The 20,460-nt window shown below is 40.1% G+C and overlaps 1 protein-coding gene across 1 annotated transcript in view; it reads right to left on the bottom strand.

Moving 5' to 3' along the window:
* LOC311000124 (supervillin-like) overlaps positions 1-5,258 on the bottom strand; it is a 60,494-nt gene extending 55,236 nt beyond the window's left edge. The window contains exons 1-5 of the mRNA XM_083990758.1: positions 5,046-5,258; positions 2,857-2,920; positions 1,397-1,488; positions 1,232-1,292; positions 985-1,133 (exon numbers count right to left, since the gene is read on the bottom strand). Coding sequence (XP_083846884.1) covers positions 985-1,133; positions 1,232-1,292; positions 1,397-1,488; positions 2,857-2,920; positions 5,046-5,106 — 427 coding nt within the window. The 5' untranslated portion in view covers positions 5,107-5,258. The remainder of the gene's footprint in view (positions 1-984; positions 1,134-1,231; positions 1,293-1,396; positions 1,489-2,856; positions 2,921-5,045) is intronic.
* Between the last annotated feature and the right edge of the window lie 15,202 nt (positions 5,259-20,460).

Below are 20,460 nucleotides of genomic sequence, written 5' to 3' on the forward strand. Positions count from 1 at the left end.
AATGGTGCAACTGACCATAAACAAAATAACAGTAGATGGTTTTAACATCTACATCATCACATCATGAAGCGACTTTTCAACCATCACTGACAAGTTGGGGGTGTAAGAAAATATTGATAGATCAAAATATCGTAATATATATCAATATTTTGTATTAAAGGGATAGTTCAACATTTTGGCAAATTGGCCCATTGCCATAATCCCTATATAGTCATAGCAGTAGGTTCGTTTTCGAGGTAAATTCAGAGATTGCTGCTGAAAAACTGCCCCTGAAGGCAACGAGCATCAGCTGTTTTGTATGAATTTCCCTCTAGAACAACTCTGTCTGGTAACGTTGTGTTATTATCTCATAGCGTGGTGAATGTGCAGGTCACAACTTGTCCACCAGAGCGTTGTGGAGTTGTTGGATTGTGTATTTGATGAGTTTGATGAGGGAAACCACGAAATCCCATTAGCCTCCGTAGCGTAGCTCTGAGCAGCTGCACGGCTCTGCTCCGCCGTTCTAAAAATAGCTTGCACCGACAATTAAAGGTAACGAACCTACTGCTATGACTATAGGGATTATGGCAATGGGCCAATTTGCCAAAATGTTGAACTATCCCTTTAATAGTTCAAAGAGATGACAGTTGTTTTGTTATTTGAGCCTCTGAATGATAAAAATAGTGCTTACAAATTTAATTTCTTAATGTTATTTTCACTGATTGAGGCAGATGTTTATAGATTCAGATGTAGGATGTAATAAAAACTGTGAAATACAAATACAGGGAAGAATAAATATCAGAAATATCTTGTTATCACCAGATTTTTTTTTCCCACCAGCGCACAAGACAGCCCCACTGACAAGCTGCAGTACTATGATACCGAGCATAACTACTGACTACAGCTCTGACAATACAGACAAGATACTTTTAAGTGTCAGTCCAAATCCAAATCCACTCCACTTCGTACTTTTTTTTTTTTTGCAGTGCATCGTGCCATGCTTACCCATCACACATGGCTCACAGGGGTCTGAGGCACGGGTGTACCGTGGTGGATCCTCCTCTAGCATCCTGTTGGCCACCAAACCACCAGGCACCAGAGCAGGAGGGACATCGCTCTCAATCCCCTCCAGGCGCCGGGCTATCCTCTCCTTCCTGTCACACACAACGAGCAGAGGATAAAAAGTCCTCAGATATTAAACTTGTCTTTATGAAATGATGCGAAAGTTCAGTTTGGTGAGTTTTGAGTGTACCTGTTCATCCCCAAATCCTTTGTTACCACAGCTCCCTCAAAGTATTTCTTCAGCTCTGAAACTGAGTGTTTCCAACGTCAGTATTATAAACATGTTAATGGAAAGAAACTATTTGTTATACTCGTTAATTATGGTTTATTATAAATGATTAGAACCAGTGCACACCTTTTGGAGGGGAAGCCAGAAGGCTGGCATCTGTATCCGAAACGCTCTTGACCAAGGCGGTCTTGTCACCTACGGAGAAGTCACTCTGAAAACTGAAGGAGAAGACACAGAAGTCTTAACAAACCTGCTGAGAAATAAAATGCAGCAGCCTTAAAGGCATAGTTCACCCAAAATTCAAATTTCACTCATTATCTACTCACCCTCATGTCGACTAAGAGCTGGGAGAAGTTTCAGAGTCCTTCGTGGCTTCTCTGAGTTACAGGGGGTCTCGGCGTAGCAGTGCATGTCCATATACCGGTTGCAAATGGATACCAACTGTCTTCGTAACAAAAAGACACAGCAAAAAACATCCAAATACAGCATGCTGCTCGTCTGTAATGTCCCTCTTGTATTGAAGCCCCGACATGAGAAAGTGTTCCGAAAAAAAGTGAATAAGTCTATATTTTAAGCTTGTTTGTAGCGGAAGCTCCCAGTGTCTCAGTTCACTGCTCTTCCTGTGTCAGTGCAGATCGGCGGAACAAATTATCAAGTCGGGGCTTCAATACAAGAGGGACATTACAGACGAGCACTATGGAGGAATTTGGATGTTTTTTGGTGTGTCTTTTTGGACGAAGAAAAGTGAGCTCCATTGACAACCATTATATGGACAAATACTGTTGCACGGAGCCGCGCTGTAACTCAGAGAAGGCACGGAGGACTCTGAAACTTCTCCCATGGCATATGGAAAAGAAGTCAAATTAAAAGCACATTACACATAAGCGGGCGCCTGAATTCTTATCTGAGCTTTAACTCCGACTCCGCCTTAAGTGACTTCTCTTAATGAGGTGATGGCAGGTGAAGCTCAGGTGGTGTCACTTCCATCAGGATCCAGCTTAGGATCTAGGTCGTGAAGCCCCGACACTGAGCCAAGTGGAAACAGACGAGCATGGTTCTTCTCTTAACGTCTTTACGTATCAGCATCTATACATCACATGAGCTCACGTATGCGTTTATATATACAGAGATATACTGTATATACATTCCCTTTGAGTTTCTGCTTGTATCATTGAAGGACATCTTTACTCTTCAGAGCTATGACAATAAACTGGCCAGTTAAGCGCTGCAACTGCACACTAATCTAAAAACAAGCAAAAAACTAAAATTTAAAACCACTTTTCAAGACTGGAAACATATTTTTCAAGGAAGTATTATGGCTCTAATACCATGTGAACAAAAAAGTGTCTTAGGATAAGCTGTTCCAGGCATCCTCAGCTTTTAATGCTTACTGTGCAAGATGAGCTAAAGCACTCTAGTAAACCTGGATCCTCACACATACTGTACAGTATAGTATATCCCCGTCTTGTTGACAAAGCAAAGGAGAGGAATGTAAATGCTCTTAGACGTGTTAACTCTGTCTGTAGACCTGCTTTTTTTTCCCTTTTGTCTTTAAACTTGTAGACTTGTACTGTCTTCTTCCTCACCTTAAGGCTCCGGTTGGAAACGAGGCCGAGTTGCGAAGTTTGGCCGGAGCTTTAGATCCAAATCCTATGAGAGGGGAAAAAAATAAGTTCCAATCAGTAACTTATAATAGAATAAAAATAAATACTCTCCTACTTTCACACACTCTCTTTGTTCTGAATACGGCACAACGATCACAAAACAACAGACAAGATAATAAATGCTGTTGTTTTGATCAGACTTATACACATAATGATTACTATTAATCATCAGGTTTTTTTTTAACCTTTTCCACATTTCACCAACTCTTTAGTAAATGATACATCATTATATTTCAAAGTTAGTAAAAACAATGTTACAACTCTGGTAACTATCGACTAAAATGTGTTTTTTCGAAACTGAAAAGTTGATAAACAGAAGTTGCTTTTCTTCTCTCTGTGTTTTTACCATGCAGGGAAATTTCCGACCTCATTATGAGTCACTTAAATAACAGTTAGTCAGAAAGTTCCCAGCCGATAGCCGACCCTCTAACTCTCTTGTTGTAAAGTTGTATTCCAGTATAGGAGCCGGCTCGTGTTACCGCTCCAGACGCCTCCAGGACACTTATTTTGGCCACCGAAAGACCGTGTGGCAATCGAGTGGGAACGGTCGGCAGGGGAAAAGAGTGAGGTGTGTGGAAAGATGTGGTGTGTGACGCAAAGCCCACTTTGAACTTCAAGTACAAGGCCTCCCAGCGCCTTGTGACGTGACCCCGATGCAATTCATGATGTGATGTTGTGACCTCAGAAAGGACGTATGTCAAAATTAGACATCAGAGAGGTCATAAATCTGGACTGGAGCCCTTTGTTTTGTGACTGCTGCTGGATTTATATAATTTTTCATTACATTTGTCGCAGGGGTGTAAAGAACTGGTCATAAAAGTCTGTTTTCAGACCAAAAAATTGATGACATCGCAACCATTTAAAGCAGAAGTAAGCGATCCGGTGGTTTTGGCTAACTTCCTGTCAGCAGATGGAGTTAGCAGTCCCCGCCCTTGTCCCTACGTCACCACATTCACGCGCATCCCTTGGCTGCACACACAGAGAGGACCGCCCCTTTATGCCGTTCTCTCTCCTCATTGGATAAAGGTTGTAGGATACAAGGAAAGTTTTCTCCTCGGCTTACAGCAGAGCAGAGTGACTGACAGACCCGTGTTTCAGACCAAACACTCTATAGAAGTGATTGCTGTCGGAAGATATAACTATTTAAGACTTATATTAACACAAACATTCCGCTTACTTCTGCTTTAACACATTATTTCTTCGGAAATCCATGAATATGACAGATTTCCAGAGCCCTTGTGTGGAGGAGGTGTGTGCGTCCGTGTACTGCATCTGCCTGTTTATCTGTCGGCCTTGTGACTTCACAGCTTCGTCAGCTTCCTCTGATGGAAAGCCCCCTGCTCCGAAGTCAGTCGGGCTTTTTCCTTGGAAACGTCTGCAGGTTGTCAACAAAACAAGCAGCACAAGGCTCGGGGGTTGGCAGTGCCAGAGAGCAGCTTAGGCCGCTGATGGTCTCAAAGTGAGCGTGGTGAGGAGAGGGATTTTCTATAAATATTCAGAGGTGCAAAATAGACACTCCCTGACTGAACCGGGCCCTCGCTTGCACACAATCTGTGCGGGTAAAAAAGGTTGCTGGTGGAACATGATGACCGGCCGTCTCTTCCACCTCGGCAGGCAGCGATAAGAGCCTGTGATGTCTGGTAAAGGTGTTTCATGTAAAGAGGGAGCAGGGAAAAGCAGAAGGAGAAGAAACAAAGCAGCTCCAAACCTGTCGGAAACACATCACTAAACAAGAGGATGTTCATGTTCAAAGCTGCCTGCATCACAACACCAACGCCCATAGTTATAGACACACATTTAAACCTGTACCTGCTCATATGACTGCGATCGACATGAGGAATTCAAACACTCAGCATGAATCTTTGTTTTTTTACCACACCAACAAACAGGAAGCGAAGTGTGGAGCCTCCCTGTAACACCTTGGCAACCTGAATCCCCTCCTCACTCGATAACTGACACCCACCACACCCTGTCATTTAACTCACTAACCAGCTAAATTGCATTATCCAAGTCCCCCCTACACACACACACACACACAATGGGTCTATAGTCTAATGGGAATTCAAGTCATGCTACAGGCAGATGAAGCCGCCTCCTCCTACAGGCCTTACCTGGGCCACAGGGCTGCACATGGTTCACATGGTAACTAGAGATCCATGGGTTTCGAAACATGTTTAAGGAGGTGGACAGCAGAGAGTCTTTGCTGCTGGACGCCCGTCCGGTCAGAGCGGTGGACGGCAGGAGAGACAGCGGCGGAGGTGAGGGCTGCTACAAACACACACATGCACACACACACACACACACACAAACACTCATACACACACTCTTGCGGACAAGAACGCAGCCACAGCCGAGTAACTGCCACTCCACTGCGCTGCATAGCAAGCTGCAGCCTACACAGACTGGCTGTGTGTCAGTGTGCATGCCCGTGTGTGTCAGTGTGTGTGTGTGTGTGTGTGTGTGTGTGTGTGTGTGTGTGTGTGTGTGCATGCAAGGGAGAGAGAGGGAGAGAGAGAGAGAGAGAGACAGCACAGCAGGGCGCTAAAGCAGCTCAGAGCCCTAATCAGATTACAGGCAGAAATTAGCCTTGATGATAAAAACTCTGGAACAGGATTGGAGGAGGGTGCCAGCAGGGCTACAGGGGGTGGTAAGGGGTCCGCAGCTACTGGAAGTCGGATGATGTCCTTAAAGCTCACATCAGGCAGGCTTCAACCAAGATGGCCGACTGCCACCTAAACTGACTCCTAAAAACTGCAGCCAAAAAGCTGCATTGATGTTAATATTATTATGCAGTTGTAAAAAAAAAAAAAAAAATGTTTGGCTGTGAAATCGCTCTCTTTCTGTCGCTGAACCGAGTCGGACAAGGTGGTAAAACTCACTGTACTGATGGAAATATGACTCCTCATGGTTGTAGTACAGTAAGACAGGTTTTATGAGGATGCCACACTGTGATGCAGAGACAGTATTCATAATTCATTTCTCTGCCATATACGTTCTTATTTTGTGCAACGGTTTCTATTTCAGGTTCGGTCCTTACTGATATCGTCCCTAGAACACGTACAGGTGAAACCCTTCATGCTTGATCTACAAACATTGGCTTAAACACAAAAGTGTAGACATGCAGTGATCACACAGACTGGCTGCTGGTTAAATCTAATCTAAGACACTTATTTTTTCTCTCTCTTTTTTCTTTATTTTATATTATTTTTCATTTTTCTCCACATTGAAAATCAATAAACATGTTTAAAAAAAAAATCTAATCTAAGACATGACAAAACCCACGTATTTATGTCAGAATATTTCACGAGTCTGTGAAATAAATAAAAACCTAAATTCCTGCTAAGAGTAAAAACTGCCTACCTGGCACTTACTGTTAATTATAGCTAATCAATGAATCACTCCAGTCTTGGAACAAAAACACAACACTTGTCCAGGATGAAAGAGAACAAGCATGTTTTGAGATAATACGGCATTTAGTGATTTATTTACGGCATACCGGTCTAATGTGTTGAGATGTACGGCGTGCAGCGATACCGTTTATGATTCTCTGACTGTAAACAACAGTGATGTGGTACTCTGCAGAGACGATAAACTATTTTTTACGGTCACAGTGTCACGCGTCATGTTTACAAAAACATGTGCATGCAGAAAAACATTCATAATTAGTATAAGACAAATGATAATCATGTGGGATGTACGTAACAAAACAAACAACAAAGTGCATGTTTAATAATGATAATCATCATATCAATATGAGCTCCATATAACAGTGAACAGGTAACCTCATAATGAAAACACACTGCATACTCTCTCTCTTCGCCCTGCTTCCTTGCTTGCACACTCACACACCTCCTGTGTGATGCTTTTTCTCACCCTTTTACACACAACCCCCCCCCCCTCCCCACCTTCACTCGTCTGCCTACGAACCCTGTAGACGCCCCTAATAAGGCAACATGTGTTGTGAGTGGCTGCCTGAGGGAGAGGTCACCCTGTCAGCCGGGCCCGGCCCGTGTTTACCACCGGATCGTCTCCACGACTGCTCGACGCTCTGCCTTGTTTTCTTCCCCACTCCTTCTCTCTTTCTCTCCCCCTCTCCTCTCCCCACTCGTTCCTCTCAGCTCCCTCTCATTCCTCTTCTCCTTTTCTCCCATCTAAGATCCTGTCCTTCTGCATTTGATTCTTCACCTGTTTCTGTCCGTTTTGTTTTTTTATATCTCTATGTTTACCGCTCCTCTCAGTGCCCAACGTCCACACACCAACAAACACGATACGCTTTCCGTCACTCAGCGTCCCGTCTCGTCGGTTGCACGCAAATTTGCAATTTCAAAACACGCCACGTGTCACACATAAAGCTTTTCTTAGTAGTAAACTACACCACCGGCTCATGAGAAATAACACTTAGAGACTTCCTAGTGACTAAACTCAGGTGACTCTTATGTGACAAGGCGAGAACGTGTGTCAAAAATAATTTAGTGCAGAACTGAGATCTGGTTTGCAGCCTTAAACAAAGCCCTTTTCTGTCACTGCTGTTTTTGTGCCAGATTTCGCTTTTATAAATAAAAAATGTTTGATGTGCATAGTAGTTTTCGGGGTTTTTCATGCTCATAAAAAAAGAGAGAAATGAAAAGTGTGAATAAAACAACAGCCAAAAGTTTATCTGCACATAAATCATAAGGAATGGGCTTGTAGCCTGTTTAATCCTGCTTCTCCGTCACCTCAGCTGGTTCAGTCTCACAGCTCTCTGGTTCTTGATGTGTCGGGTCTTATAGTCAAATCGAGACGTGAATCTCAGTTCAACAACCTCCTTGTGCTGCGCTACAGGATTCAATAAAAACTCAACACCCAGGACATGATGTAAACACCACGAGCCGAGGCCTCGACAAACCCCTGGGTGACTCAGCATCAAAGCATCTCTCAGCAAATCAGACTTTAAGCTGCGGAGCTCAACAGCACCGAGGATGACGACGATACTACACCATCTTTTGTTTCAGCCTGTGATGTAAATGATGAGTTGAGCCACAAGCAAAGCTTATCTCACAAGTCAAGTCACTTCCTAAATAGTACATTTATCTCAGCTATTCCATAAACCAATATTTTGATACTAATTTCTGCTTGGAGAAAAAAACTTCCCAAAATAGTGTGTTCAAACTAACCAGACAAACACAATACTAAACCTCACTAAACCAGTATGAACCAGTAGGGGTGGGAGAAAAAATCGATTCACATAGATATCGCGATATCTTTTTTGACGATTTTTAAATTGATTTTTTTTTTCAAAAATGAATGAATTTTTTTTTTTTTTTTTTTTTGAATTTTTAAAAATATTGTGCAATGTGTATTTATTAGCCTCTTTTACATACAGAGAGTACAGGCTTTGAAAAGGGTTTAAGTTCACTTTATAATGGAGTATGTTAATTTATAGGCTCCTACAGTATTTGTGTGCAGATAAATGTTAAAAATGCAGACTAAAAATCGAGAGAATCGGCAATATCGTAAAATCGCAATTTAAATCGAATCGCCATCCAAAAAATCGTAGAAGAATCGAATCGGGAGAAAAGCATATCGTCCCAGCCCTATGAACCAGTGAGTATGCTGGATGTTTTCCCCTTCTTGCAGTCATTAGATCAACAAAAAGTAAATGGTAAACTTACATAATAGTAACATGCTGTGTATTTAAAATGCACAATCAAACCTTAAGGACACTAAGGACTATTTTAGATGTGTTATGGTCTGTACCACACTCAGAGTCAGCCTTGACAAATTATACACAGTTCTAAAACTACAAGTCTCCTGATTGTATCTGTACAAAGCAACAATGAACTCCTCGTATCACGACAGCAGCTGTGGGTACACAATCTGCTCCACACAGAAAATGCTTCCACAAACCTTGCATTGACTTTTTATGCAAAAAAAAAAAAACCAAAACAACAGCTTACATTTGTACCATGTTTGTGATTGTGTAACTTTGGTTCAGTATCTTTTTGAGACCTGGGGTATGAATGTGATGAAAATTACTGAAAAACAGGAGTGTTTTTTGTTTTTTTTTTGGTTTCTTTTTTTTTTGTCCATCAAGTGCCTCCATGTTACCATTAGTAGAACAGACTATTAAAAATCATTGGGGCTAACAGATTTGGGGTTTTTTTGGAATAAAGGTTTGGCAACTTTACCGTAACCACACTGTTAATGACACCACCCTGAACACAAGGGATTTGTATAAATAAAGTAAACTATAACTAAAGCTGTACTGTATTCATATTCTTATTCCTCTACTTTTTCTTTCTATGGTTGTATTGGGAATCAAACAATACCTCCAATATCTACCTCCCTGTCTCTCTGCCTGTTTAAAGGTGTTTGTATGTGTGTAAGCTGGAGGTATTTTTCTTTTTTCTTGAATGAGAATTAGTGATGATAATCAATTTAGGTCTTCCTTGCACTTTAGAGACAGACATGAGAAACTTTCTCTGGTTAGCTTAGCTTGCACAAATGTTTACTAACATACACTGAGGCACAGACGCACTGTACTAAAATCCAGAGATGGACAGAGTACTTGACCCCAATACTTGAGTAAGAGTACAAATACTACTGGTCAAAATTTACTCCGTTATAAGTAAAAGTAGCTCAGTCGACATGTTACTCGAGTAAGAGTAAAAAAGTATTTGCTTTTAAATTTACTTTAAAGGAAAAATAAAAGTAAGAGTAAATTTCTTATTTTTCACATCAATGAATTACTATAATTTTTTCTAAATGAATTTAAGGAGCTTTTAACTCTTGTTAGTGAGAATGAACTCTTTGAAAGCAGCTGCACTGATGTGCTGCTTTTAGGGGTTAGGGTTTCCTTCTTTGACAAACACAGCTTGTGTCCAATAGGATTTTAGAAAAAGACCTGAAAGTAACGAGTACTTTTCAGCCTTCCTAGAAATTAACTAGTGTAAAAGTAAAAATATAGGTAACACTTTATTTTAATGGGTCCTTGTTCCTTGTATCTACCTAATTAATTACAGTGTAATTACCTATGTAACCGTATGTAATAACATGTACTTACATTGTAAATACATAGTGTATTTTGGTGTACTTACAGGTCCTTGTTACACTTGTAATAAGAAATGCCAAAGTGGCCTCTCTCTTTGCACAAGCATTTCTTATTACAAGTGTAACAAGTACACCAAAATACACTATGTATTTACTATGTAAGTACATGTTATTACATACGGTTATATAGGTAATTACACTGTAATTAATTAGGTAGATACACAGGAACAAGGACCCCTTAAAATAAAGTGTTACCAAAATATATGTCTTGGAAATGTATTCAAGTAAGAGTAATAAGTACCAAAGAAATCTAATACTCAAGTAAAGTACAAATCCTCTGGATATGTACTTAAGTACAGTACTCAAGTAAATTTACTCCGTTACTGTCCACTGCTAAAATGATCAAACACACACACACACATAGATGTAGATGACGTTCATGCTCCGAACCGACTCTCACACAGAGAAAAGCACGGGTCAAGTGAGAGCCTGAGGCAGCAGAGCAGGAACCTTCATCCTTCCTTAAACATTTACTCTGGCATTCCCTCTTTATATCCAGATCTGCGTTCCTCTGCGCTGCCCTGCATCAACTCTCTGCCTGACACTCAGCGCAGAAACCTGCCTGCTCTGCTCTTATATGGATATCGATGAGCACACAGCTCAGTGCCGAGGAGAGACACTTAGGAAGTTCTGCAACACTTCGGCATGGCGGGAAGGAGGGAGGGAGGGAGGGAGGGAGGAAGGGAGGGAGGGAGTTGGGGGAAAGCAAAGAGAGACAGAGCGAAGGAGGAGGAAGAAGATGAAGATCTCAGGCCAGAAATGGTTACTTGAGGATTTGGCTGTGCTCTCTTGAAGGTAAATCATCCAGGAACATCTTCCCATTATGTAACACGATGAGGCAACGTGGTGCAATCCAAGAGCAGACAAAACAGAGCAATCAATTTATGGGTCAAGTCGTCAGTTAGCATGTCTCCAGACAGATGGTACGCAACGTGGAGAATGTATCATAACACAAACAAGACAAAACGAACGTGAACTTTAAAAAGGTCAGATATTCATTTTTTGTACGTGTTGTGAAATCCACAGCTGGTTCTTTCCCTGCAGCCCTAAACAAACGATGAAATTATGACATTAGTCATTTCTCAGCACATTTACAGATCCACAGTCTGGCAGGATAATCAAGTATAACAACAACTAGTCTTAGTGACTAATGATACCTGTACAAAACAACCGTAACTAAAAGCAATGACTGCAAAGTAATGACAATAACCTACACTCACGCATTTTTGGGCTTATATGCAGTCGTTTCCCACTGTTTTAATTTACAAAAAGTTGGATTGGATTTCCTTTCTGTTGAAATACCTGCACAACATCCAGAAACACAGACAATTACTAAGATCCTGCCGACTCATGCTTCACAAAACGTTACATCATATGATGCAGAAACATAGAAGAAAGAGTAACACTTTATAGTCAGTAGGCCTACACACTATTAAGCATTAGTTAAGCATTAAATACTGAATTCATCATTTATAACACATGAATACTCATTAGTATGTAGTTTATAAACACAGTTATACATGTTTTACTCATCATTGATAAGCACTAACTGTAATTATAAACTACATACTAATGAGTATTCATGCGTTATAAATGAATAATTCAGTTTGTTTGTTTTTTAAATGGGAACAGGCATATACAATGTATAAACCGACAATACATTGACCAATAAACAAACAGACAGAAGACAAAAGAAAGAGCAGACTCAACAACACAACAAAGACATGACCAAAAACAGGACAGAAAAAAAATAAAAAATAAAAAATAAAAACACGTTTTTTTTTAGAAATAAAGTGTGACGCCAATTTCTTTTGGAAAAAATTATCGCATCCAATCAAGACAAGATAGAAATGCATAATAAAAAATGGGGAAAACTTACTTTTGAGTGAAGGTATACTAAGTAGTTACTGTTAATTTAATCCTTTTTTTGTTGTAGTTTTGTTCTTTAGTTTAATTTTGTTTTATTTTCTTGTACGTGTTTTTAATAATTCAGTATTTATTCATGCTTAACTAATGCTTAATACTGTGTACTTATTATAAAGTGTTACCCAAGAAACATACTGTATCTATTCTATAAAACAAAGGACCCATTTGTAACCTACAGTTCCTGTATCTTGTATATTCCAACATTGAGAAAGAGGCCAGCATGTTAGCATGTTAGCATGTTAGCATGTTAGCGGGTCAGCAGGAGCTTGTGGACAGTAGTTCTGACGTATTAGGTGCTGACGGTAACAGAGACGGTGCTGAGAACCAGCTGATGATATAACTGGTGCATGAACACAGCGCTGGGTCTGTGAGCCGGAGTCACTTTGGTCATAAATGTGAGTGAGAGTGTGATGAAACTAAGGACGTAGAAGACGCTGATCACTTCCAGGAGCTGGGGGTTGTTGTTGTTGTTGTTGTTGTTGTTGAAATGCTTCACTAAGAGACTCATCAACAAGCCGGTTTGTTGTACTGAGAACTGAATCTCTGCCCGTTCATTTTAAATAAAGTTGTATTCTACGGCTACAACAATCCGCTGCAAAAATCCTCAACATACCAGAATCATCTCCCTCCAAACACCAACAACAGACACATGGAGTTACTGTCAAGTTAAAGAACGTGCAATTGTTTTCTTAAAGAGAAAATACATGAAACTACCTTGTATAATACCTTAACGTTGTGCGTTTGTGTTGTGTATTTGAACCGTATTTCAACCTAGAACACTGATCTTAAAACTAATGGATGCATGTAGAACAGCATGTCCGTAGTCTGAGACTGTATGGAGACGATCCGGTGGCAGAGAGTCCACAAAGAGACCAGTAAACCTGTCTGTGCATTCTGATGGGCGGAGCAGGTGCAGGGCACCAAGCAACTGCCATACACAGTCACACACACACACACACATACACAATCTCTCTGTCTCTCTCCGCCACACACACACATACTATGACTATGAAAACAAAACTGTGGAGACGCATGACGCCTGTTCGGTGTTGGAACAACACACCAGAATACCCCATAGCTGATAGATCAGCTGCACACACACATGCCACCATACATACACACACACACACACACACACGACCATAATCTGGAGGCTGGTATGCTAACACCCATGTGGTTACTTGAGACAGCTCAAAGCAACAAGAGGGGCTCAGCTGGGACACCACACACACTCAGGCTCAGCAGGGGAGAAAAATTAAACCAGATGCCATTTCAGTGCCGCGCTGTGTCCCAGTGTTTGCCTTCTACTCTGTACGGTGGTTTAGGCAAAGATGCTACTAAGCAATAATGAATGACTTCCTTGATGTTAAATATTCAGATGGTACAATATTTAAACTTGTATTTTTTTTGGCTGCAGGAGAAAACACTTGTCTGTGATCTTGCAGCAATTAAGATGAATCAAATTCATTTTGACTTTTTTTTGCAGATGAAATGATTCTGATATTTTCTCTGTGAGTGAACGTGATTGGGTTGAATGAACTGTGACAGGTTTAACCTGTCTGGTAGTTCACAAAATTCACTTTTACATCATAAAATGTATGAAAAAAATCTCTTAGTTTAACATCCAAGTGGGAATTTATGCTTTGCAACTCTACATCATAAATTAGTGACTGTCTATTTTATTGCCAACCTCATATACTGTATTTGACAGTATGGAGAATAAAACAAGGAAAGAGAAAACAGTACTTACAAGGTTTAGTTCCAATAATACAGGTCGGGGAGCGATGCTTCGCAGGTGAAGTCCATTTATCCATACAGTTGCATTCAGGGAGGTGAAACCACCCAACACAGGGTCTCACTAGTTCCTTTAGTCAGAGCGAAGCAGGTGCCGATGCAGCGGGAGGAGGAGGAGTGCAGGTGTGCGCAGGTAAACCCAACAAAAGATCCCCAGAGTCATCCACCACGAAGCAGGTCCAACTTCAGCGGCTGACAAATATAGCCTGGTGCTTTCCCCACTGGCTCTGCTGCACCAGACCAAATAAATCTGTCCAGGAACAGCCACGCAAATAAGAAAGGGAAGAGGGGAGAGGGGGAGAGAGAATGAGAGGGAGAAGGGTAGAGGCTATAGCAGGAGTGGGGTGAAGCAGAGCAGCAGCGGGGACTGAGGTGAAACTAAGAAAAAAAAATTTTTACAGCTGCAACAGGTTGATACTCCTACAGTACAGTTAAGTGGTTCTTCAAACTAATCCGCAAAAGCGTAAAAGTCTGTGGATCCTGAAACGGCCATTCTTGTTTTGGGGACCCTTGTTTCTGATCAGAGTTTGGGACTGACAGTGAGAGGCGACACAACACTGCTTCCAAAGGGTTTGGGGAGGGAGTGCGGGCCAAAACCGGCGTGGTAACCTCATCCCACAGCAACCATGTATGGGCTGAAGAGAGCAGCCTCGATAGACGGGCATCTGCCATAAATAGCCAGGAAGCTTCGGGCTCCCAGTGCAGGAGGGATCGAATCAGCTGTTAAAACTACAATCCTGCAGCAGCACAGTGCGATCCAGCTTCTGCAAGGGGGCTCTGTGTCTTATACAGCACAGAGCGGGACCATATTTAACTTCACAGGTTTTTATTAAAGAAGCATGGATCAGGTTTTATATGTTATATTTGCATTAATATCATCCAAACGGTGGCGCGCATCTAAATCTGTATATCAGCAGCAGTTTTATAAACATCACACGACATAGTTTTAAAGGCCACAAGCAACAGGTGTTTGAGTGAATCTAAAATTAAAGACAAAGAGAGGAGCCTCCATCTACAGTATCGCCGCTTGTGATCGAATGCATTATGACTATGATGAGCCTTGCCAAAGTACTTACTATGAAACAGCTGTGATTCGCAGGATCATGACTTCTGGCTGCGCTGCACAAAAATCGAGGCGTCCTCCACCTACACAAACACACACACATGCAATTAAGGCAAAGTGTAAATATTTATGAATAGTTATGCAGCTATTGTTTTCAATGTCCAAAAATGGGAAAGGGAGGGCAACATGCATGCAAACAAACTCTCTATTTGCCACTGCAGCGCTGAATTCAACAACCTCCCTGACTTCCTTTCCTCTAACACAAACACATGAACGCTAAAGGAATTTGCAGCATGCGCTCCAAATCTAAGCAGCTGCAATGTAAAGCTCTTTTGGCAGCAACATGTCTGGAGTTATAGAGCAAGAGCAGCATTGTAGTTAGTGTAAAAAAAACAAAGAAACAGTTGTTTATAGGATGAAATGTGTGTTTTTGCATTTTCTATGTAATCATATCCAGAGGGCAAGAGCGACCTGCCAGTATGCTAATATGTCCAGGTGACAAAGAATGACATTTTATGCTACATATGTGTGCGTGTGTGTGTGTGTGTGTGTGTGTGTTAGAGTAAACAGGTTAAAGTATTAACAGTGCTCAGGTCCTGTGGAGAAAGTGAAGGACCAGAGACAGTTTGGACTTTTGGTGCCCGTTTCTGTTTTTTGGTTGTTTGTCTCCATCTTGTGGACTCAGCTCGCCACTGCAGGAATATGAAGTCCCAGAATCTTAATTTATTATGAAGTTATCCATAAAAAATGAATATAAATAAATCATAATACAGACAGGTTAATATGTTTTAACATTAGGATGCTGTTTAGTTTTTTTTTTTAGTTTGTTGGTTAATTTTATGTACCAACATATTAGGGCCAGTTACGGTAAAATAATGAGTTTGAATTTTTAAGATTTTCTCTGACATTATAAAGACACATATTTGTGAGAAGAAAAAATAAATATTCCGTGATAAATCCTGCTAAAATGAAAGTAGATTTTGATGAGATCTTCTGATGCAGGCAAATATGCAAACGTGTCCAAAGTGCAGTGTTGCAAATGTTTGAAAGGAAAGAAAAAGACATTGATTTTCTTGTAAATTTAACAACTTGTTTCTTTAACCTACAATAGCCCCAATACACCGTCGTAGCTTTTGTTATATTTCATAGTAAAATAATGCAGTGTTTAATGTACATATTTAACCGTATCTTCATGTCTATGCCGCATTCTAGCCGAACTACCAGCTGTTTTGTTTCGATCCATACCTTCCTCTATTTTGCTGCAGCCATATTTCAGCAGTTTCACCTTCTCTGTCTTTCAGGGTGTGGTTACAGATGAGAACTCTGTCTATGTGCGAGGAGGAGTGGAGGAGTGGAGGAGAAGGAGGACAACTGTCACTATCACTGTGACATTAATGGAGTTACTTATTCCCCAAGCAGCAGGGGCGAGCACGGTTGACAGGTGTACAGTAATGATAGATATGTGGTAGTTTACTTACCGGGGGGCCTGGCTGGCTCGGAGACTGAGGAGGCAGCTGTGATGGAGGGACAGCTGGAGGCATCATGGATGGCAGTGAGGTCCCATGAACAGTGTGGCATGTTGAAAACACTACATAGGCTATACATTACATGTGGATAGACATTTAGAAACCCATGTACATCTCATACACACTTAAAGTCACATTGGAAAGTGCAGGTGACATAGTTACTAAGTTTTGCCAGAGATGCCATGGAGGTGTGATGGAGTCATTCACGGTTTGGGTCATCTTCATCTTCTTCTGTTGTGTTTTTTGGCAGTTGGCAACCAGGAACATTACCGCCATCATCAACGCTGTGTTATTGAGATAAATAGGTACTTTATGACTCCCTTTGACTCTACTCTAAGTAGATTTCCCAGATTAAATCCTAGTTTTGCACTTTCCACTCCTGCCTTCACAATCCAGCTCCTTTTCCCCTCATACTTTCTACACTCCAAAAGCACAACATGCTGCACAGATGCAGTGATACGTAGCTTTTACTTTGAACTTTTGGTCCACCTTCTCCTTGCACTCATATAATAATAGATGTAGTATTTAATACTTACACCAAGGTTTCTTGTTGCATTGACACTTAACTTGTGTGTTGCTTTTGATAGAATTGGCTCCCACATGAGTAAATGTGATTATAAGTGACCAAGAGTGGAAGAGCTGAGACTTTAAACAATTTTCATCTCAATAAATATTAGGTCCACATTGGTTAACTTTTGTTACATTATTCTATCTACAAAAATATAGGCCTACTGTACTGACGATTCAGCCATGGTCGGCCCTATTACAAATAGAGAAGAGCAACAGTAGCCTACAGAGAGGAAGTGGGCACATTTGTAAAATGGTGTGATGATAACCATTTAATCCTAAATGTTACTAAAACCAAAGAGTTAGTTATCGACTTCCGTAAAAAGAAATTAAAAAAAAAAATTAAAAAAAAAAAAGCCAAGCCTGTAATTGTCCGATTGAAATAGTGTCTTCCGATAAATACCTTGATTGACGAGGGCCTGAATGCTGTGATTGAAAAGGCCCAATCCAGGCTGTTCTTTCTCAGAAAACGGAGATCTTTTTACGTGGGTAGGAGTCTATTGAATCACAATGCTCACACTTAGCATCTGAATGCTCACCAATTTTACGCAATGTTTCGCAAAATGTCCGACCCTAAACCTTGTCAGTAGCCTACTGCCTCCTCTCTCCGGTTCAATATTAAGGCACAAGTTTCCTACAGAAAAGAAAAAACGGTATACTGGGCTGGCCCTTCAAATTCTGGTCACATGACCACAAACCTGGCGCCAGATGAACATAGGCTACTTAAACCTGCGGAAGTCCTTTGTTCCGGTTTGACCGAGCACACACAGGTGAGTTGGGACCATAGACTATAAAGAGGGACGCAGCCAGGTAGCCTAAGTGCAGGGACATGACTGAAACTAGGCTCCCGAGTGTGCAGCTTGGGTCCTGCTACAGATGTGGGAGGAAAAGAGAGTTTGTTAGCGGGATTGTTTCCCCTAGTAGACGATATCCACGAGGTGCACCTTGCGCTGACTGACTCTGGGCTACTAGTTTAACTTCTGTTTGAGGTAGGTCAAGACTGAAAGAAATATTAAGTGTGCTCTAGACTTGAGCTCAATAACAGTGCATTGTAGCTACTGTATCTTTGAAAATTTACCAGTAAAAAAAAATCAAAGTAGCTAGAATTTGTTTCAGTTCTTTAAAAGTATTAATTTGTTATCGTTGTCATGATGTCATCAACATAACAGGTTTACTGGCAAACAATACATCTTGTGAGATAAGTATGGTATACAACATATCACCAACACTGTCAATTAAAGCAAAATGTCCTCCTTAGTTAAAAAATAACTAATTTGATGGGTATATATATTTTCATTAGCATTAATAGATTCTGCCTGTGCATTCATATGACTACCTATAAGGTTATCCCGCCATACCTCGTTCTTTGCCTTATAGCAAACCAATGGATGGAAAATGAAAAGAGAGGATATACCTAAATAATACAGTGAAATAGTACCACATAAAAGGATGCACCACTCAGACTTCACACTCCTTTTAGAAAATAGATGCAACATAGAGGAATTTCGGAAGCATCTGAAGATGGATGCCCTCCAAACCTCAGAGAGCATGCTGGGAGGTTTTTTTTTTACAAGGTTCAGCCTAAGTATTGTCTTTGCCAACACTTTTAATCCAGCAAGTGGAAGCTCACTGTGACAGTCTGGCAGGATAATTGGGCTGAAATTGCCAGTACACAAGTCTGCATGTGTGAAAACACACACATTCATTCTCTTTCCATTGCCTTGATATTACTTCAAGCATAGAAGTCATTTTCTTTTAAATAAAATACCAATGCTTTGAAAGATATAAGACCATTAATGACTGATTTTGCTGAACTTACTGTTAACCACTGTTTATGTTCCTATTGTTTCCTTGTGCCGTCCATGCAAGCCCAGTGTTTTAAAAAATATTACAAAGAACAACAAAGGTAATATTTTTTCCCAGTGGACATGAAGGTCAGAAGGTATATGAAGTAATTTTAAGCAATTGATCACAAACACAACTTTCATGCAAAGAGTTTATTTATGAATCAGACTGCAGTATCATACAACAGTAGCACAATCATATGACTATGGATTATGCTCATATTTATAGATACAAAGATAAAGGCATGTGTTAAAGAAAAAAAATGAATGAGTTTCTCTTTTGATTTACTCTAAAAATAGCTTTTAAATACTTGGCATAGTTTTGTAAATGAAATTATGAAACATAATGTTTTGCCCACTGGTTTTACTATTGGAGTACCAAATGCAAATATACTTTATGAAAAACTTTTTTTTCCTCCTCTTGCTTGCATTTCATGCAAGGAAGAAAAAAAGATGTCAGTGAGTACAAAAAGCACTTAAATCTCATATGAAAATAGAAAATATTACAAGTGTGCATAATTACTTCATGTTGCACATAACCTGCAGTACAAAAATTCAAATGACACTATGTTCAAGTGTACCTGACATGCCAATTATTGGGGGGCACATGTACTGAAATAGCTATTTAAATGTTGTTAGGGGCAGTTTACACACAAGACCGAGGCCAAGGCCTTTTAGTCTTCAAAAATGAATTGAAAATGAGATGTTAGTATTTATGGGCATGTCAGCTTGTCCTCCCAGTGAAGCTGACTATGGGCTTGTCTTGAAACACTGAATCTCATCCTGTACTTTTTTTTTTTATTATTTAATTTTTTTTTATAATTATGCTTTTTGTAGTATTTGAAGTTCACAGTTTTGATTCAATGTTCCTACAGATAAACAGCATGAAGAGCAGAAACTATCCACAATGCTACTGTACCTCTCCAGCCAGAGGGATGGCAGAACAGTAAGTTGTTTTGTAAAAACCTAAGTTATGAAACAGTGCTTAGTACGTTAATATTTGGCATTGCCTGGAGTATAATGTAATGCACACGTAATAAGGCGACATGATTTTTTTCCAAATTTACAAGAAATGTTTGAAATACTAAGACAAAGTTCTGAGTTGATAAAATGCTACAACTGTAAAATGCTACATAACAATTGAGTGAGATTTGATGAATGATCATAAAACAGTGATGGATTCCTACAGATCTGTTGATACATTATGCCAATGCAACACTGCTGTTGTGGAAAAACCATGTAACTGCAAATTTGTTTTTATTAATAAGATAGAAGATTTTTTTAATCATCATTTAGAATTTGAATTATGTTTTTAAATTTATTAAAAACCCCTGTATTTTAAAAAAGAAACAACTTTTTTTTTCATATGTTTTGCAAATACGTGGTTTTTAGCCAATAATAGCATACCGCATTGTATCCTTTAGTGCAATAAGTGTTAGTGACAGCAGAGCAAGTTAGACAAAATGAACATGCTGTGGAATGAAAGGAAGGAAGGAATTAGAGGGAGAGAGAAAATGAAGGGTGGAAAGTTGGAAAAAGAAAATGACCAATTTTATTTTTCAAACATGTTTTGAAGAACCAACAACAGAACAATACATGATTTGAATTGGAAGACATACAAAGACAAAAACATAAGACACAGGTCACATGTGACCACCAATGAAGGAAATAAAAGCTGAAATGGATTTATGTATCAAATATCACAAAAAAAACATCA

Source organism: Trachurus trachurus (assembly GCF_905171665.1).
Source record: "Trachurus trachurus genome assembly, chromosome: 17".
In the NCBI taxonomy this organism is placed as follows: domain Eukaryota; kingdom Metazoa; phylum Chordata; class Actinopteri; order Carangiformes; family Carangidae; genus Trachurus; species Trachurus trachurus.